The 21,089-nt window shown below is 47.9% G+C and overlaps 1 protein-coding gene across 1 annotated transcript; it reads left to right on the top strand.

Moving 5' to 3' along the window:
* The first annotated feature begins 7,631 nt into the window (after positions 1-7,631).
* On the top strand, positions 7,632-21,078 carry LOC111148770 (serpin family A member 9). Its single transcript, XM_022505570.1, has 5 exons — positions 7,632-7,809; positions 10,783-11,429; positions 17,043-17,316; positions 19,288-19,435; positions 20,805-21,078. The coding sequence occupies exons 2-5, from the start codon at positions 10,799-10,801 to the stop codon at positions 21,006-21,008; spliced, it is 1,257 nt and encodes a 418-aa protein (XP_022361278.1). The 5' UTR covers positions 7,632-7,809; positions 10,783-10,798; the 3' UTR covers positions 21,009-21,078.
* The last annotated feature ends 11 nt before the right edge of the window (positions 21,079-21,089 follow it).

The raw sequence follows: 21,089 nt of genomic DNA, 5'->3' as shown, positions 1-21,089 counted from the left end.
AGGTATGTTTTTCCCAGTGTAGTTCTCAATCTAAAAAATTCTGGCTGGTCTTTCTCCAGCTCTAGTGCTTAACTGATCTTCCCTTTAACCGACTTTATTCTAAAAACCATCACTGCACAATTTTAAATATTTTGTATGTGATTTCCTACCTTTACAGCCATATATTCATTCTGCACTTCAGAAATAAATTCTATCCTGGGGGAGGGGAAAATAAAAGAGGGGAAGAACTTGGAGTAGCAGCAGAGAGAGACTACCAACATGTGCAAAGGTCCTGGGGTGGGAAGTTGGCAGGGACGAGAAACTAAAATGAGATTAATGTGAACAGCAGAACAAAAAAGTTCAGGAGGAGGTGGGCAGGGAGGCTGGAGAGGTGGGCTGGGGTATCGGGGGCCACGGGGAGAATGCTGGTCTTTAACCAAAGAACTATGGTGAGCTGCCACTGGTATTTCATTGGAGGATGACTCAGACACACTTGTGCATTGTAAGTGTCCCTCTTGCTGCAGACAGGGGGTCCCCCAGCCCACTTCCCAGGCCGGGCCGCAGAGAGCATGCTCAGTGTGTGTTTGCTGAAAAGAAAAACTACCACAGAGGTCACCGTGGCTCCAGACGTGGCCAGCTCCCTCCCAGGGTTCTGCCGAGCACAGGCCCTGCATCGCCACCTCCCTGCACCTGCTCACATCACTTCCACCCTACCCTGCCCAGCTGCTCTCCCTGCTCCCCATTCTCTGCCACGCTTGCTGGCCTCTTTCGGAGTGGTACTCCCACTTCCAGAAAGATCGACTCCTACCTCTTCTAAGAAGCCTTCACAGGCCCCCTGTTGTGGACTGACTGACCTCACGAAAGAATAAATGAGTACATGGATTTTGCCTTTGAAATAAGCAACCCTTCCTATCGACCTCCCACAGGACTCACACTGCATAGGTTTTCCCACCTGCCGGGTTGGTGGGACCATTCCCCTCTACTGATGAGAAAACTGAGGCTCAGGAAAGACCACATAATTTGCCCAAGTTCCCATGGCTGGAGAGCCACAGATCTGAGACTAAATGCAAGTGCCCTGAGCATTTTAGCTTTCATTTGTCCATCCACCCATCTAGCAAATAATGGCTGAGTGTCCACTCTGGGTCGCTGTGGGGTTGAAACACGTCGGTGAACAAACCAACAAAGCTCCTTGCTCTTTGCAGAAGTCCCCAGCTAGTAGACAGAGGCATCCAATACAGCACAGGGTTAACAAATGCGAAAGGACATTAAGCAATGCAGGTAAGGGTGGCCGGACGTGTTGGTGGCGGTCAGATCGGCCTCGCTGAGAAGGTGACACTCACTGCTGAGACAGTAGATTTTGTGATTCTGCTCTCCACCGACTCTGTTGTGTGATCAGCTTCTGGAGCCTTCTGGCCCCGGAGATGCCCACCACGAGTGTACTTAATGATGGGAGGATTAGCCGCAGCCAACGTCAGAACCCCAGGGCAGAACCCCTTGGATATGATCCAGCTTGACCTTCCACATAATGCAGGAAGCCTTGGTGCTGCTCCCGAGCAGGCGGCTTTCCAAACGCACGCAGGATGTCAGGAAGCTGGTTTCCCATCGGCCCAGGCTGAGGTCATTCGTGTGAGCACGTGCTGGAGGCGACAAGCTGGTGCTCTGATGAAGATAGTGACAGGAAGCCCTAGTTCCTGACCCTGCTTTGCCCAGATGCTATGTGATTTGCCCACTATGTGATTTGGGCAAACACCTTCTTCCAGGGCCTTCGCTGCCCACCTGTGCAGTGATGGGATTGCCCTGGCTGATCTCCAAAAGCCCTTTGATCTCAGACCACACTTTGATGTTTGTCTTGAAAATGATAGTATCTGCTGCAAAGTTTCATCTTCCTTTTCCAGGCATTCATTTGTCCAACAAAGACTTATTAAGCATCTCCTGTGCACCCGGCAGGCGGCCCGATGAGAGTTTGGGACCCATGGCTGGCTTCCTTCCGTTCAGGCCCAGGTGGGTCAGGGCAGTGCTCAGGCATGACAGTAGGAGTGTGAGGCCAGGGCTCCCTTCTAGGTGGGAAACACACTCTCTATGTCTGCAATTCCCCAAATTTCTTTCATTCCCAAACCACTGCTAATATTGTGGCTTTTGTGCCCTTAGGCACTCAAGAGGGATCTTTAAATCAATTTATATTGAAAAAAATTTGTTCAAACAGAAAATTTAATATCACAACCATCAATAGAAAACCAGAAAACAGGCCACGGGTAGGAAATAACTAAAAATACACACAACACAAACGACCTGGTGATTCAGCTCCACCCACACCTGAGCCTGAAGCCTGTTCCGTTTGGTTAAAGAGGAAAGAAAGCAGGCAAGACAATGGCCACCAAGACCCATGTTGGCTCAAGGCTCAAACTCAGGATGCCATGAGGTCTGGGGTGGTCGTCTTTCATTCCAGGGACTTTGTTGGGGGCCTCAAGTGGTGGGAGGATGGCAGGAGGCCCTGGAGTCCAGACAGGTTCAAGTTCAAATCTGAGCTCCGCCATGTGTTGGGTTGGAGACATAGGGAATCCTCTTCGTTGTGCCCAATCCTGAGTTGTCTTCTCTGTGAATCGGGGACCATCCCGTTCATCTCATTGACTACTCACAGGGGATTACGTGACATGATGCGTGTGAACCTGCTAAGCACTTGCTGGGCACCAAAGCCCATCAGTGATGCCCGGTGTAAAGGCATCCAGAGCGGGGAGGAAGGCACCCGAGGGGGCTTCTCTGAAAACTGCGTGCTCTTCCAGCACAGGTAACCTTTGCTCTGCTGTTTCTCTCGGTGCGATGTGAACAAAGGAATCTCAGATTCCAAGACTGGGCTGGGAAAAGGTCCCTCCAGGATGAAGACCCGTTCTGGAGCAGGAAGCCCTCATGCCCCATAATGTTGAAATAGTGACCTCTTTGCCCAAACCAACAGAAAACAAAGGATCACCCAGACAAAATTCCTCAGGGCCGCAGGGTCTGTCTGGATCTACCCCTTCCCCATCTCCACCCTCAGCTTGGCTCAGATCCTAGAAGTCACGTGGCCCCTGTGGGCAGGCTACGGAATGAGCACTGTTGCCGCAAAACAATGCAAGGAGCCCTCCCCTCCGAGACAGGTGCTCACGTCCACACTGGGCATTGTTGGGTCTCTCTTGGGGAGCTTCTGGACGACAGCTTCTGGTTAAGACTACATGGCAAGTCCAGCCGGGACGTATCCAATGTGCTCCACAATTAGATCAAGAATAGGTGAAATTGAAAAAATGTATATTAAATATATTAATTAAATATTAAATATATTATATAATACCTATATTATATATCAATTACATTATTATTTATTAATCAATCATAGTAATATAGTATATTAACCATATAATTATTTTATAGCGTATTTATTAATATTAATTAATTATGTTTATTAATTAATTAATATATTATTAATTATACATAATATAATTATGTATTATATAGTATAATTAATGTTATATATTGATTATATTAGCTAGTATATCATATTGGTTAATTATATTAATATATTTAATTAATATTAATAACAATCAATATTCTATATTAATTAATTATATTAGTATATTATATTAATATATAATTATGTTGATTATATATTAATATATTAATACATAATAATATTTATATATATATTAAAAGAGAAAAGTATAAAGCCAGATTTAAAGAGTGGCGTGAAGATCTGTATAAACCAGAAATGGGCAGGAGCATAGAGATGCGTTAGGCAGGCAGAACTTGTAGCCAGGAAGAGAAGAGTCCAGAGGAGCCCAGGCACCGCGGGAGAAGGTCTGTGGAGGAGGATGGAGACTTGGGCTTGGGCTCCATCTCGGTGGGACCTTGGATGGACCCAGAGGACCCACTCCTGATCGCTGCGGTGGCAGGGTTGGTCTTAGGAATTGGGGAGAAATGGGTCTTTGCTTTTGCCATGGCCTGAGGCACTCAGAGCTGGGGAATCGTCTCGGGGAGCTGCTTTCTGGGGCCCCGGGCAGAAGTTGCGCAAAGAAGAAACCCCCAGCTCCCCTCATTGTTAAGTCGGCTTGCCGTTCTCCGGAAAGTCTGACTCAGTGGCTCTAGGCAGGGCCTGGGAATGTGCATTTTAAGGAGAACACAGGTTCTCCTGACAATGAGCCACGCTTGGGAAACTCCGCACTTCGGGAGGCCGACCTGTTTCACCGCTGGGCCCTTGGGGTTCCCTGCCTGCCTCCCACTGCCCTCCCACCTCCTCCCCCGTCTTCGTCTTCCCTTTATTGTTCCTCGGTCCCCATCTCTCACGGAGGAGAGTCCCTGCCCCGGAGGAAACCACACAAGGTGCAGCCTGGGCACTGGGGGAGACGGACACGTGACGAGGTAGATTGCTGTGGTTTGCTCCAGTGTTTGCGAAGGGAGGGCCCGACCTTCCGTGGGATCTGGAAAACTCTGCGGCGTGGGAGGTCTGGAGCAGGAGTGGGCAGGGTGGAAAGCAGCTGCTGGTCAGGAGGGGAGGGATGGAGAGCCGTCTAGACAGACTGAGAATTAAGGTCTCAGGGTACAGCCCGGGGGGAAGAAATGTCAGGGCTGAATCACTTTATTGTATCGTAGTTTACATAGAGTAAGTGACGCAAGTATTTCTGGCCATTACTTCTTCGGGACTTTGTCTCTCCCAACCCCTCCGTGCCCAGGACTCCAGCTACCCATCTATGAGACCACCTGCTTTTAGTTCGCAGATCCCTGGGCTTCTGTCATTTCTCCCATCTGTTCTCTTACGTTTGGGCACAGCTCCTGTTGCTGTCTTTTCAAGCTTCCCGATCTTTCCTTCTACCACTTAAATTTTCCCTTACAATTGTTCTGGTCTGGATTCTACCGTGGTGACACTGGTTTTAAAAGCCACCTAACATATTCACAGAACTTTTGTTTTAATCCTGTCAAGGATTTTATCACCTCCTCCTGATAAAGTGTCCTATTTCAGATACAATGTTGTTAAGGTGTCTAGGACAGTGTAGCCTTAATGTCAAGATGTGCCTCTTGTAGGGTCTCTCCTGAATACCTGAGATGTTCCTGGAGGTCCCCTAGCTCAGCCCGGTCCGAGCCTCCCTCCCTCCCCAGCTACGTGAACTCTGGGCGTTCCGCCTACATCTTTATGGCAGTTTGGGGTTTTCCTGTTGCATCAGGACCATCCTTGTGGAATGTCTCATTATGCATGCAGAGCTGAGCACTTAGCTTTTGCACCAAAGCGAACCCTCACTTTCCTGCCTGAGCTTTCCCAAATTCCGGTCCCTGTCCCCTGGGCTCAGCTGGCACACCAGCCTTGGTTTGGGTTTCCCAGCCTGGAGCCAGAAAGTGTCTTTGGACTGAACAGCAGGACAATCACAGGGTTCCCCTGATCTGTCTGCCTTCTCTGCCTACCGTCCAATGCCTGAATTATTTCACATATTTTTTTTCAGGGTCTCAATTGTTTCATGTATTTTGTCCAGTTTTCTGTTTACAACTGTTCATAAGTTCAACGGCCAAAAGTGTAAGTCAACTCACGTGTATACACACGCCTGTGTAACTAGCGCCCGAATGAAGACCCAGAAAGGTCTTTCTTGCTCATTTCCTGCCAGTATCACCCCTCAGAGGTAAATTGCCCATTTAATTGATTTCAATTCACTCCTTCATCAAACACTTCAAGGGAGCCCTTTGTACTGGCCAAACAGAGGTGCACAGGGAGAACAGAGAGGCGAGTTCCCTGATTCATTTCATTTTCCATCAAGCAAATAACTGTGAAATTATGACCTTGATAAGTATTTCGCTAAGAGGTTAATGGTACTATAAAAACATTTAAAGGGGGGGTGGGGATTTTCCTGATCTGAGCATTCAAAGAGAGCTTCCTTAAGGGCGTGACATGACAGAGGACCTAAGCAGTGGAAAGGAATTAATTCAGGGGGAAAGTCTGGTGGGAGAGGGGAGTGGGGCATGACAAAGATCACCCAGGAGCATCATAAAAATGCGCAAAACAGCTGGACACAGCAGTCCAGAACATGGCTTTGAGGTCTGTAATGAAGTTAGAAGGGCTGGCGGAGCCCGGCCAGTGCTCGTTGGATGAGATGCCGGTACCTTCTCTGGGAAATGGGAAGCTACTGGAACAGTTGAAAATAGGTAAATAGGTAAAATAGGTAAGTGATGTGTTGGTGTGGGGAATGAGGAAGAAGGAGGTACAAGAGTGAGTCCTGGGCTACCTAAATGAGGGCTGTGCCGCGGATGGAGATGTTGAAAGAAGGTCTCAGCCGTGACTTTGATGGGAAGACGGTGCTTGGGAAAGAGTCTGAGTTCAGTCTGGATGTTACTGAGCTTCGGCTCATTTGTGACATTGGGAGGAAATATCAAGGATGTGGTTAGAAATATGGAGTTCAGAGGAAAGGCCTGGCCTGGGAATTAGAAATAATAAGTGATGGGTATCTCGATAATGAAGCCCAGGGCATGATAAGATCTGCTGGAGGCGGAGGAGAGCACCAAGGAGAGGGCGCCAAGGCTCAGGGTGGAGGGGACACACCAGGACCGGGCACAGGAAGGGACGCACAGAGGTACTAAGGAGGAGGGATGGAGGGAGACGGGGTGGGGGGAGAGGAGAAAGGCAGGAGACAGTGGTGTCACAGAGCCACAGGGAGGGACTGGAGAAGCCCAGTGTGGTGACCAGGGTCAGCTGCTTCTGGAGAGGCAGCTAAGATGAACCTGGCCACAGTCACAGGCTGGCCGCCTCTGTGGACCTGGAAGCCAGACTGGAGTGGGCCAGGGGTGAGCAGAAGTGAGACCGTGAGGACCGTGAATACAGAGCTGGTAAAGATGTGAGCCAGGAGGCAGAGGATGGAGACAGGGGGCCAAGGGGTCTTTCCATGGTGTTGTTGGGAGTGGTTTGTTTGTCCTAGCGGGCAAGCCTTGACCATGTTTAAAAGCCAACGGCAAAGATGAAGCTGGTGGGCACCTGGGTGGCTCAGTGGGTTAAAGCTGCTGCCTTTGGCTCAGGTCATGATCTCAGGGTCTGGGATCAAGCCCCGAATTGGGCTCTCTGCTCAGCAGGGAGCCTGCTTCTCTCTCTCTCTCTCTCTCTCTCTCTCTCTCTGCCTATTTGTGATCTCTGTCTGTCAAATAAATAAATAAAAATCTTTAAAAAAAACAAAAGATGAAGCTGGTAATACAGAAGAGACAGGCGTGAGAGTCCTGGGATGGGCATAAGAGATGCTCTCCAAAGTTCTGGGAGGAGTGCTGGGGAGAGGAGGATACGTTCCTTTTCTGATGGTCTTTCATGGGAGGTGGGAGGCAAGGTGGTCTGATGTGTGTGTGCACGCACAGATGACCTGGTGGCAGGCTGAGGAGTCCAACTTCGGGAAATGGAAGACTGAGCTACTCCCTGCAGTGAATAGGAGAGTGAGGTCATCGGTGCTCTGTTGCCGGGCACATCAAGACCGGTGACTGGGAAGTCACCGCGGACCAGACTGCCTTGCTGAGCCACCCTCCCCCCAGCACTTGGCAGAGAAGGAGCAGACAGGTAGGTTACTCTAGGTTTGGGGCTTTGCCAGAAGTGTGCGTCACCAGGCGCGTAGGGTTTTTGAATGGAATGAAGCCCTTTGGCGCTCAAGCTAGACAAGGATGCAAATGAAGACAGGGCAGGGTGGGTGGGAGGAGGGCCATGCAACCTTTCCAGGAACCCGAAACAGCTGCGTGCCTGAGGATGAAGCTGGGGAGGTAAGTCAGAACCCAGCCGGGAAGGACCTCGAATGACAGGTGCTTGGCCGTTCCTCCGGAGGTCAGTCAGGAGCCACTGAGGAAGCTGAGTAGGTGAGTGACAGTGGGCTTTGCATCTAGAAAGTTCCCCCTGTCTGTGGTACGGATGAGTGTCCCAGCCGGGAGCCCAGTGTGGGACAGAGCAGGGGAGAGAGGATGAAAGGTGGGGGGAAGACAGTGGCCCCCCCGGTCGAGAGGGGCCCAGACAGGGGCAGGTGCAGAGAGGACAGAGTGTCCCTCTTATCAAGAAGGGCAAAGCCCACTGGCAGGACTCACCCCTTACCCCCAGCGCAGTCTTGTCACAGCACGGAGGCAGTGGGGGGCCTCCGTGGGAGAGAGAAAGGGCGGCCATGAGAGGAAAGGAGCTGGGGGTGAGAAGAGGCCAAGTGCAGAAGGAGGTTGGATTTTAAGAGCCGAGCAAGTAAGCTTTCATCAGAGCTTTTCCTGAAGAGCATAAGGATCTGCCCCTTGAGGCCCATGGCCGTAGAGCCCTCCGAGGCCACGTCCCCAAGGCCCAGAGAGAAGCTGCAGCTCGTCTAAGGTCACGCGGCCACGGCCACGAGGGGCCAGGATACTCACTAACGTACTGAGTGGCTGCTGGTCCAGGCTGGTCTCCCTCGCTCAGCCCAGGATGTGGCGCATGGAGTCGGATGTCCTCTGGCAAGGCCATGTCTGCTGATGGGGTGTGGCTCCTCTGGGAGGTACAGCTGGTGTTAGCAGGTGCCCCGACAGCCCCACTCCCACCCCTACCTGCCCCGAGAGGGATACAGGCCCCTGCCTCTCCATGGTATCTCATCGCGGGGCCCGGCGGTGACTCCCTTCCCCTCCAGAATGGCTGGTGTTCTCTTCCCCAATTCCATCCCTTCCCGCAGTCAGGAATACCGCGGAACAAGCCTGTCCCTTCCCTCTGCTTCCAAGGGAGGAACGCAAAATCACAACAGCCATGAGGGAGAAGCAGCAGCTTTGACTTCATGCCATCTGCGGGCCTGGCACTGTGCTGGGTGTCACACTGTGTCCCTTCTTCCTCGGGGCCACCCCCTTTTGCAGATGGAGCGGGGTGTGGGGGCCTGGGAGGACACGACGCAGAGGTGTCACACGAGGCTGCCATTCTTTACCTGGATCCTGGTTGTGTAGGAGAGGAGGGTGTTGCTGAGGCTCTGATTCCTAACTGCCTGTTGAGCTCGGGCCTCCTGCTAATATTGGCTTTACGAGCAATCCGCGACTTGGGCAGCAAACAGAGGGCACTCCGAGGAGGTGTACGAAGTGGCGAGTTTTCACAGAAGGAGGGTTGGGCAAGGCCATTATTGGCCAACTAAAGAGACTTTTCCAGGCCAGGGGTTTTGCCCTAGAGGGAAAGGCAAGGGGTCTTCCCACGAGGATGACCTCATCTCCCTTAGGGGGACAGGCCCCATGTGGCTGACTCCCTGGCCTGATGGAAAGATTCCTGACTGACTGGTTAAGACCACATTTCTGGGGGAGGCAGAACCTGCGGTAGGATGAGGTTTTCAGCCTGGTTGGGAACTCGGCGTGAGTGGCAGCAGGGTGGGCCCATGGTTTCCTCTTTCACATGACCCATGCTAACACCAGAGCTGTCCTACAGACCCCGCATTCTCACACGGCGTCCCGAGCACCCGCAGCCTGTCACAGAATTCATCAAATAGGAGGAACTCGGGGTTTTCATCTCAAGTGCCTCCTTCTTTCAGTCCCTTCCACCCCGGTTGAACACCCTTCCACATAGGCCAGGGCACAAAGCGTCTCCTGCCACCCCTACACGGGGCCGTGTACCCGAGGCGGGTGGAGCAGAGAAGGACACATGTGGCTCCCAGAACAGTCCTTGGACATTCCTTTTGGACAGAAGCACTCCTCAGCATTCCCTCTGTGGGTCTTGTGGGCAGAATCAAGTCTGTACCTCCTGCCGGTGGCCCCGTCTCTGCAGCCCGCCTCACGTGCCCCTGCCTATAAGACAAAAATCGCCCAATTAGATAAAGGGCAATGGGGATGGTTTTGCAGTTTCGCCAAAGAATTACTCACTTGGCAAAAAGATTCTTTGTATAGTTCCTTCTGCTCTTCATCACATCTGGTATGATCAAGTATTACTCGATTTACATAAATTGCGTTTCAACCAAAAGGTTGTTGGGAGCATGGCTAGGTCCTTAGGACTATCCCTACAGGGACCAGTGACCTCATCACGCTCGATCCTCTGAATACCTAGATACGGTACAGACCATCCCATCAGAGCCAAAAAAGAAAACCGAAGTCCAGAGAAGCTAAAACTTGCCCATTGTGAGCCTCACAGTGAGATGTAGCCCAGCCCTCCCCCACTCCAGAACGACCGGCATTTCCACCTGCCTCCAGCTCGCCTAGTCCAAAATGCTCCTGGTGCATCAGTCTAGCTGGACGGGGTGTGCAGGGGCCAGGCGCTCACGGCTAGAGCTAGCAGCCCACCAGCAACAAGGCACCTGTCCTCAAGGCCCCTGAGGACTATGGTCCCAGGCCAGCCTGTTGAAGGACAGCGACACTGCCAGCAAATGCCTGTGGCTAGGAGAGGGCAGCCACGGCAAGGAAATGATCAATTCAACACAAAAGGGACCAAGAATGTCTCGAGGGATCTCTGAGGGATAAGAGGATGCCTTATGGTGGCTGCTAAGATTGGCACTTTGCAGCCTGGTTCCACTGTCTTCCTTTCTGAACAGGAAGCCTACCAAGCAGAAACAGCCAAGAGCGTGGGAGCTGAGATTCGGGGTTTAAGACCTGACTTTGAATCCCAGACAGAACACAAACAAGCTGGGTGGCCTGAGATCAGTGACACAACGTCTCTGAGGCCTGTTTGCTTGTTTGTAAGCTAAAGACAACGATACTACCTGCCTCTCGTTCATGAGAGCCAATGAGATTACAGAGTGAACTGCCCGGTTCACCATCCCGCCTGTCCCCATTCTGTCTTGAATGGGGAGGGGTGTTGCGAGATCTCGGATTCGGCGGCCAGACGCTCCGCTCACCTTCCCTCGATGGTTCTTTCCTCTCTTGCAGATTACCTCGTTCCAAAATGGCATCGACCTTTTATGGAGTTTTCCTCATTGTCAGCATCTGCGCTGTAATCCGCTGTGTGCCCCCACCCGGGACCCCCAGCAAGGGATCCCTCTGCCTATCCTCCTCAAGGAGCACCGCCGCCTCCCGGCTGTCCTCCAGCAACACCAACTTTGCCTTCCGCCTGTACCGGAGGCTGGTTTTGAAGACTCCAGACCAGAATGTCTTCTTCTCCCCACTGAGTGTCTCCGCTTCCCTGGCCATGCTATCCCTTGGGGCCCGCTCAGCCACCAAGACCCAGATCCTCCAGAGCCTGGGGTTCAACCTCACACACGTGCTGGAGCCCGCCATCCACCAGGCCTTCCAGCACCTGCTCCAGTCGCTCAGAGCCCCCAGCAAAGACCTGGACCTGAGGATGGGGAGTGTCCTCTTCCTCAAAAAGGAGCTTCAGCTGCAGGCAAATTTCTTGGACAACATCAAGAGGCTGTATGAGTCCAAAATCTTCTCTATAGATTTCTCAAGCACCTCCACTGCCCGGGAGAAGATCAACAGCTATGTGGAGAAGGAGACGAAAGGGAAGGTGGTAGACTTAATCCAAGGCCTTGAACCTCTGACAGTCATGGTCCTGGTGAACCACATTTTCTTTAAAGGTAAGGCTCTGAGGGCTTGATTTTTATTTTAATCTTGTTTCCCCTTCACTCTCCAGTTGAATAAGCAAGCTAAACAAACCCTAGACAGCACAGTCAGGGAGTGGGAAGTCTGGATTCGGACCAGCCTTGTAACAAGCTGGCTGCATGACTGTGGCCACATCCTCGTCCCTTTCTCAGCTTCACTTGATCGATGACGGGGGCTCGTTCAGCTCTGACCTTGGATAGTCTGGTTATGTGTCCCGAGGGGCTGACATTGGGCTCCGTGGGCAGCCCACGGGGAAAGTCTTCTGGAAATGAGCTTGTAAGGACCTCATCTCTTGCTATCACCAGCATCCTTGGTGCCTCCAGAAGGTTTCGAGGAGGGGTGCAGAGTTCTCTGACAACCCCGCTTCAGAGGGAAATCCACAGGCCAGAGCACTTTTATAGGTGTGCAAGTGCAGACAGGCCTGGATGATTGCCATTGACACCCCCCCTCAGCGCATCAGTCTAGAACTTTACAGTTTACAAACACACTGCTGCAGCAGAATGGACATGGGCTTTAAGTCAGACAGCCCTGGGTCTGAATTCTCCATCTTCCCCTTACTTGCTTCATGATTCTGGCCACATTGCTTTAAAAGATCTCTCCTGTATTGACAGCCTGATGTGTGCGAGCCTCTGTGCTCACAGGATGGATGATGACAGAGCCAACTTTAGCAGAATCGTCATGGACACTACTGTATCATCCCTTCTCCCTTTCTCTCTCCTTCCCTTCCTTTCTCCCTCCTGCCGTTCATCCCTCCCCCACTTATCTTTCCCTCTATCTGCCTCTTCACCTTCCCACCCGTGTATCCGTCCATGGGGTAAGGAGGGAGGGGAAGGAAAAGGAATTAACATGCCGTGAGCCCCTTCTAATTTTCCTGTGCTTTATATATGCTATTCCATTTAATTTAATCGTATTTTTTTAATGAAATATAATTCACATACCACAAAATCTGCCAACTTAAATTGCACAATTCAGTGGGTTTGGGTTTTGGTACATCCACAAGGTTGTACAAATACCTCCACTATGTAATTCCAGAACATTCTCATCACCTCCAAAAGAGACTCTCTATCCATGAGACTCGCTTCATTTCTGCTCTTCCTTCACCAGAAACAAGCAATCTACTTTCTGTCTTCATAGATTTGCTATTTTGAACATTTTCTATAGGGGCACCTGGGTGGCTCAGTGGGTTAAAGCCTCTGCCTTCGGCTCAGGTCATGATCCCAGGGTGCTGGGATCGAGCCCCACTTCGGGCTCTCCACTTGGCGGGGAGCCTTCTTCCCCCTCTCTCTCTGCCTGCCTCTCCATCTACTTGTGATCTCTATCAAATAAATAAAATCTTAAAAAAAAAAAAAGAATGAACATTTTCTATAAATAGAATCATAGAATACATGGAGGGTTTTGTGTGGACATAGTTTTCAATTCCTTCTACCAAGGAGCTTGCTTGCAGGATTGTACGGCAAGAGTGCTGGTTTGGAAAGAAACCACCAGACTGTCCTTCAAAGTGCCTCTACTATCTTGCATTCCCACCAGCAGTGGGGGAGTCCCTGTGGCTTCCCATCCTCTCCAGCATTTGGTGCTGTCAATGTTCCAGACGTGGGGCGTGTGAATGGGTGTGTTGTGGTTGTTTCAATTTGCATGTTCCTGATGACATAGGATATGGAGCCTCTTTTCATGTTTATCTGCCATCTGCCTATCTTCTTTGGTGATCTATCTGTTCAGGTTTTTGGCCTACTTTTTAAAATCCTGTTACTTGTTTTCTTATCTAAGTTTTAAGAGTTCTTTGTACATTTTGGATAAGAGTCTTATCAGGTGCATATTTTCTCCTACTAGGTCGCTTGGCTTTTCATTCTGTTGACATTGTCTTTCACGGAGCAGAAGTTTTAAATTTTAATGAAGTTCAGCTTATCACTGATTTCTCTCAGGGATCATGCCTTTGGTGTTCTAAAAATTATTGCCATACCCAAAGTCATCTAGTTTTTCTCCTATGTTATCTTCTAGGTGTTTTACAGGTCTGTGTTTTACCTTCAGGTCTGTGATCCATTTTGAGTTAGTTTTAATGAAAGATAAAAAGTATGTGTCTAGATTCTTTTTTTTCTTTGCATATGAATGCCGTTGTCTCAACACCATTTGTCGAAAAGACTATTTTCACTCCACTCCTTTGTGCCTTTACTCTTTTGTCAAAGATCAGTTGACTATATTTACATGGGTCTATTTGTAAGCTCTCTCTTTGTTCCATTGATCTGTCCGTCTGTTCTTCACCAATACCAGACTGTCTTGAGCACCATAGCTTTAGAGTAAATCTTGAAGTTGGTTATTGTCAGTCTTCCAACTTTGTTCTTCTCCTTCAATACTGTGTTGCCTATTCTGGGTCTTTTGTTTTTTTATATAAACTTTAGTATTAGTTTGTTAATATCTATAATACAACCTGCTAAGGTTTTGATTGAGATTGCATTGAATCTATAGATCAAATTGGGAAGAACTGACATTGTAACAATATTGAGTCTTTCTGTTCATGAACAAGGAATATCTTTCCATTCATTTAGTTCTTTGATTTCATTCATCAGAGTTTTATAATTTTCTTCAATCGATCTTATACATATTTTGCTAAATGTATAAGTTGTTTTTGGATGCAAATGTAAATGGTATTGTGTTTTGTTTTTTTTTTAATTTATTTGACAGACAGAGATCACAAGTAGGAAGAGAGGCAGGCAGAGAGAGAGGGGAGGAAGCAGGCTCCCTGCTGAGCAGAGAGCCCGATGCGGGGCTCGATCCCAGGACTCTGGGATCATGACCTGAGCCGAAGGCAGAGGCTTTAACCCACTGAGCCACCCAGGCGCCCTGGTATTGTGTTTTTAATGTTAAATTCCATTCGTTCATTGATGGTGTATGGAAAAGCATCGACTTTTGCATATTAACCTTTTATCTTGCAACCTTGCTTTAATCACTTACGAGTTCCAGGAGTTCTTTTGTTTGTCAGCTCTTGGATTTTCTACATAGACGATCATGTCATCTGTGAACAAAGACAGTTTTATGTCTGCCTTCCCAATCTGTATACTTTTTGTTTCTTTTTTTTATCTTATTGCATTAGCTAGAACTTCCAGTAAAATACCGAAAAGGAGTGGCAAGAGGGGACATCCTTGTATTATACCTGAACTTAGTGGAAAAGTTTTGCATTTCTCACCATTAAGTCTGACGTTAGCTATAGGCTTTTTGTAGATATTTTAAAACAAATTGAGGAGGTTCTCTTTTACTTCTAGTTTACTGAGAATTTTTACTATGAATGGGTGTTAGATTTTGTCAAATGCTTTTGCTTCCTTTATTGATAATGATTACTTTTTCTTGCTTAGCTTCTTGATGATGGATTACATTAATTTATTTTCAAATGTCAAATCAGCCTTACAAACCTGGGATAAACCCCATTTGATTGTGGTGTATAATTATTTTTATACATTATCAAATTTGATTGCTAATATTTTTGTGGAGCATTTTTGCTCCACATATCATGACAGATATTGGTCGGTAGTTTTCCTTTCTTGCTATGTCTTTGTCTGATCTGGGTATTAAAATAATGCTGGCTTCATAGAACAAGTTAGGAAATATTTTCTCTGTTTCTATCCTCTGAAAGACATTGTAAGAATTGGTATAATTTCTTCCTTAAATATTTGGTAGACTTCACCAGTGAATCCATCTGGACCTGGTATTTCCTGTTTTGGAAAGTTATTAATTATTGTCAATTTCTTTAATAGATATAGGCCTATTCATATTGTCTATTTCTTCTTATGTATTAACAAATTGGAATATCTCATATAGGTTATCAAATTGATGGGCATAGAGTTGTTCGTAGTATTCCTTTCTTTTCCTTTTAATGTCCACAAGATCTATGGCATTGTTTCTTCTCTTATTTTTGATATTAGTAGATTGTTTGGTCTATACTTTCTTTTTACGTCTCACTTTTTTTTTGTAAGAACTAGATTTTTTAAATTATGTAGTGCAACAACTCTGAGAATCAGATTCTCTCCCTTTTTCAAGGACTGATTGTTTTCTCTTGTTGCAATAGTTGTTGTTTGTTTAGTGATTTTTCTGAAATAATTAAAGTCTATACTTTGTGATGTGTGACCACCGAAGGGTATTCTTGTTTAGTTAAGTGGCTAGCTATGATTGGGCAGAGATTCCATATGTGTCTAAAACAAATAAATCTCTTAGTCTTTGCTGAGGGCTTTTGTGTACATAGCAGAGTGTGCCATCACCCAAACTCACCCAGCCAGTTTATAAATCTGACTCAGTCTTCACTTTCTGTTTATGCAAATCCTCAAAGTCAGCCATAAGTAGGAACTTATAGCCTTCTCACATTTTTTCTCAAATATACATACAGCTATATACATGCATGCAGCCTCAAAATGCCCAGGATATAGTGGAACTATCCAAATGTCCTAAGGACATCTTATTCTTCAGCTTCTCCTTTCAGAACTTTTGATCACTCTGTGGTTCGTCCCATCTGTTATCCTCACCCGGACAACAATGAAACTAAAACACCGCCTGTAATTGTTTCTAACAAAAATTTCCAACCCCCTGAGAAGAAGGTTTTAGCACTGAGTGAGCACCAGTAAACCTTGGAAATGGGGGTCTTCCAGATAACTACAGAGGTCAAGAGATAAAAATGAGTCTTTGAAAGTTATTCTCTCAATGATTTTGGGAATATAGGCCGCTATTTTTCAAGGCTACTGCTAAGCTGGAGAGCAGAGAGTGGAACTGGCACAGGTTAAAATAACCATGAAGTCAACTATTCTTGAGATTCGGCCATTTTTCTTGAATTAACTCTCCCCAGGTAGCTGTAAGCCTTTGGTTAATTTCCAGAGTTCCAAAAAAGTTGATTCTGAATATCTTTGCCAGTTTTTCTTATTGTCCTAATGGAAGGGGAAATATACAGAGGTCCTTACTCTGTCATATTTGCAGATGCCACCCCTGCTCCCAACCCATCCTGTTAACCTTTTTGATTAATCTGTTGATTGCCCCAACTCTTACCTACTGCCTCCAGAAGCTACAAAATTTATCTTCACCTGTGACTGTTTTTGACTAATTTCCTCCAAGGAATAATCTTTTTTGCCTTGGTTGAACTCCAAATCAGATCAAACACAGGGAATTTTGCAAGTGATGCCTTCCAGGGAAGCACAAGATGGGTCAAATAACAGTTCTCTGGGAATGAGTCTTTGAATGGGTTCCAGCCCTATTTTTTCCCCTTCAGTGGCTCCAGACTGCTGGATTTCACTGCAAATGCAGGCTATTATTTTTCAAGGCTATTATTGAAGGGTTAGTACAAAAGGAATGGAACTAGGGCAAGTTAAAACACCACAAAGCTCAATTTCTTACCAAGATTTAGCCGCTTCCATTTAATAAACTGTCCCATAATCTGCTTAAAGAGTTTGTTTAATTTCCAGAATTCTAAAGAAGTTTATTCTGACCATTGTGGGCAGTTTTTTTCATGGCTTTTATGGAGGAGAGAGTTTTCAGAGATCCTTACTTCATCATTTTCGTTGTCCTCCACTTACTATCTGTACTTAGACGTAAAGACCTCTCTTCTCTCTCCATGCTAGCCAAGTGGGAAAAGCCCTTTAACCCTGGCTCTACGAGGAAGAGCTCCCCATTTCTGGTGGGCAAGAAGACCACTGTGAAGGTCCCAATGATGCACCAGGTGGAAGAGTTTGCCTTTGGAGTGGATCCAAAACTGAACTGCTCAGTGCTGCGGATGGACTACGGCAGACACACCGCAGCCTTCTTTGTCCTCCCTGGCCAGGGCAAGATGAGGCAGCTGGAACAGGCTTTGTCAGCCAAGACACTGAGGAATTGGAGCCACTTACTCCAGAAAAGGTGGGAATCTGTGTCAGTCTCCTGGGGCCTGAGGCAGCTGGTGGGGTAACTCCAAGGACAGGGGAAAGACCATGATAGCAGCTGTTGAATGCCAACTAATCCCCAGCTGCCTGCTGGATAGGGAACTTGGGGCTGTGGTCTCACTTGAACTTCATAATCACCTGACAGATGAAGAGTGCTATCATCCCCATCCATAGATAAGGAAGTAGAGTCTCCAGGAGGGGAGGTGAATTGCCCAAGGCCATGTAGCTAATATGTCCCCACAACACTATTATGTCCTTGTAGTGATTCCATCCCAGGAGAACTCACTCTACCAGCCAATCTGATATTAAATTCCATGGAATGATTCCATAAAAACAAACCAGCAAAAAAAAGCACCAACGTTCACCTAGAAAATGAGGGTAATACTGCTACTCAACCCAGAAGCTGTTGAAAAGATAAAACAAGTTACTATTTATAAAGTGCTTAGAACAGTGCCAGAAAGATCATATGTGATCGATAATGTTAGCTAATAGTAAGATTATTATTAGTTCTGTATCTATTATGGAGACCATCAAAAGACTATTAACCATAAGATAAAAAAGGAAAGTCAAAGTCTTATGTACAATCTCTGAGCCTCGTTTTCTTGGCCTCGTTTGCACCATTCCCGGGTGCCCAAGATCCAGGGGGAGACAAGACGGGATCAGGAACTAACTCAAGAAGACAAAGTTCAGTGCCCCAGAGGAAGCCCAGGCAATGTGCTGAGGAGCTTCTGAGCAAAAAGAGATAGCTTTTAGCTGGGATCCGTGGTGGGCTTCAAGGAGGTGGTGACGTGAGTCAGGAGCATAGGTAGGACGTGAAGGTACAGATAGGATTGAGAAGGGCACTCCCAGTAAAGGAAACAGTGCTGGCAAAGAGGCATAGCTGGGAACCAAGGAACACTATAGGATGCTTCAGAGGTTTGTCCTCTGACTGCCACCACAGCTGGACAGAGGAGGCAGCATGGAGGCTGGGGCAGGGGGCAGTGTGTGAAGAGGGACAGATGGACCAGGGAGGAGATGGCCGGGCCAGCACAGGAGACCCTAACCAGGAAGAGAGAGCTGTCCATTGTGCTAGATGCCCATCGATGAGGATGTAAGTGTCCACCCAGCACTTCTGTGCTTTCATTTCTGTGACTTACCAAGTACATGACCTTGGGCAAAGCAATAAAACAATCTTAATGTCTTTAAAATGGAAATGAAGCTCATGAAAGTGCCTGGGACAGTGCCTGACACACAGTAAATGCTCAGAAAATGTGGGCTTTTCATTCTTGGTTCAGGGAAACCATTGCAGAGGAAGGAAAAAAATTATGCTGCACTCCAGGGCTGTGCTGTCCAACTACTAGCCCCAAGCAGTTATTTAAATTTAATGAATTTAATTTTTATGAGTAAAATTTAAATTTAAATGAATAAAATTTAATGAATTTAAGTGAATAAAAATTGGTAAAACTACGGGTTTTTCCCCATCCTTGGCACTAGCCATATTTAAAGGGCTCGATAACCCCGTGTGGCCAGTTGCCGACATCCTGGTCAGCACAGACAGAATCTTTCCAACCTTGCAGAAAGTTCTACTGGACTCTGCTGCTCTCAGTGTTTGTCAGGGTTTGTCTCAGGAAGGGCTAGGGGAGACGGTGGACACAATGTCCATCACTGCCTGGTGCCCCACACTGATTGTTGCCACAGGACCCCTTGCTGGGCCCCTGTCTATGGTCTGTCCTTTACTTTATTACGCACCCCCCCCCCACCCTTCTTACTTCTCTATGAAGCCAGACCTGCTCATCCAGGGGGCTTACCTCCAGAGCAACCTGGGTTGGATGTCTGGGATGTGTTGACTACTTTAACAGCAACCAGCAAAAGCTAGAAGAAGAACAAAGTCTCCCAAAATGCCTCCAAGAAGCAGAGCTAGAGACCAAAGGGCTTGTGACCTCACATTGTCCTTTCCCCATCTCCACAGGTGGATAGAGGTGTTCATTCCAAAATTCTCCATTTCTGCCTTCTATGACCTAGAAACCATCCTCCCAAAGATGGGCATCCGGCATGCCTTTGATAGAAATGCTGATTTTTCCGGAATTACAAAGAGAGACTTCCTGCAGCTTTCCAAAGTGAGTTGATCCATGAGAACATTTGCCTGAGCTGGAAGGGACTATGGCGACTGGCTAATCGAGCCCTCACATCTCATTGATAGGGAAACATCGACCCTGAGAGGCAAAGTGACCTCTCTATGGCAGAAGTAGGGCTGAATTTCAAGGTTTCCAGGCCTGTGGCTTTATGGCCATCATCCTTCTGATACACAGGCAACTTTTATCCCTCTTCCAATTAATGTTCCTAAGATCCAGCTACCGTTCCTTGAAAACTAGGCCTGTGCTAGGAAGGCAACACTTCTACCTCGAGACCCGCTACAGATGAGCAAATGCCCACCTGGCATTCTGCCTCACCTCCCTGAATCCTGGGGCCTCACACTGAAGTCACATCGGCTGCCCAAGGGCCATTTTTACCCTGTAGAAGTGCTGTGTTTGGCTTGCAATGTTAAAAAGAAAAAGACAGAGCCTATTTCTACCATGTAGGCTACTGTACCTCAAAGGAGAGATTTCTGATTGTCTTGAAAGAAATCACTGAGTCCGATTCCCACACAGCAACAGTGAACCCAAACCTCTATGCAGAATCCATCAGCCAGACCTGAGCTGTGAGCACCCCTCTTAGGGAGAGGGAACCCTCCAGGGGCCCTGTGTGCCTGCCCCCCTGCTCTTCCAAAAGGTCTGGTTCTTGTCTGCTTAGGAGTTTCTGATCCCTGACCGAAAAATGTATCTTGATGATAGACTAGAATGGTCAGAAGTGGTCCTGGGTCACTGAAGGGGGTTTTGTCATTGGTGTCCGGGGAAAGAATACAGAGGTCCCAACGGCATATGCTGAGTGTAACGGTCATTTTCCCATCATGTGCTTATGTGCATATATGAACAGCAGCAGCTGTAACTGCCTGGAGTTCTCAGGCCCCCTGAGGCTTGGGAGGGCATGAGCCCCTGGTGAAGTCTCTTCTCTAGAAGACCCAGAAGGGACCCACTATGTAATGACACCACCCTGCATCTCCTGGGCAACCTTGTAGCAATACAGTGGCACCCGTACTTTGCCTGATCTCCTTTAATTCACCCATGACCTTGTGGGAAATACACCAGGACGATGACCCTTTCAGAGATTTGGAAAGTGACATCAGCAGCCCCTAAGTAACTTCCATGCCAATAAAGTGGCAGAACTGGGACACAACCCTAAGCTTTCTGGTGTGCATTTGCAACCACTGGACTCGTAGAGATCCAGTTCACCATCTCAGCGGCAGGTGCACACCCCATGCCCGGCATCGGAAGCAGTGAGCTGGAGGTCCCTGGAGGGGGCATCACCATCCCCGAGGCAGAACCCCGAGGCTCAGTGAAGTAGCGCTGCCTCCGTGGGGGCTGCTGACATGTGTTTTTCCCTTGGTAGGCTGCCCACAAGGCTGTGCTGGATGTCAGCGAGGAGGGTACCGAAGCCGCAGCGGCCACGGCCACCAAGCTCATAGTCCGCTCGAAGGACGGCCCCTCTCACACTGTCATCCACTTCGATCGGCCCTTCCTGCTGCTGCTGATCAACAGAGCCACAGAGGCCATTCTCTTCCTTGGGAAAGTTGAAAATCCCACAAAATTCTAGGTGGAAACCTCCTGCTGACGGAGTCCACATTGAAAACTCCCAGGAAATAAATCGTGTTGTGATGATCTCAGTATGACTTGA

This window comes from Enhydra lutris, unplaced genomic scaffold, assembly GCF_002288905.1.
Source record: "Enhydra lutris kenyoni isolate GAN:26980312 unplaced genomic scaffold, ASM228890v2 scaffoldscaffold20, whole genome shotgun sequence".
NCBI classification, from domain to species: Eukaryota; Metazoa; Chordata; class Mammalia; order Carnivora; family Mustelidae; genus Enhydra; species Enhydra lutris.
The sequence above is the reverse complement of the archived record's forward strand: the minus strand, read 5'-3'. Positions and strand labels throughout refer to the sequence as shown.

What these genes read in the sequence shown, in the direction of transcription:
- LOC111148770 (XM_022505570.1), top strand. Translation starts at nt 10,799, where the DNA reads ATGGCATCGACCTTTTATGGAGTTTTCCTCATTGTCAGCATCTGCGCT. An exon ending in GAACCACATTTTCTTTAAAG is followed by an intron (nt 11,430 to 17,042) that starts GTAAGGCTCTGA and finishes TCTCCATGCTAG; the next exon opens with CCAAGTGGGAAAAGCCCTTT. An exon ending in ACTTCCTGCAGCTTTCCAAA is followed by an intron (nt 19,436 to 20,804) that starts GTGAGTTGATCC and finishes TTCCCTTGGTAG; the next exon opens with GCTGCCCACAAGGCTGTGCT.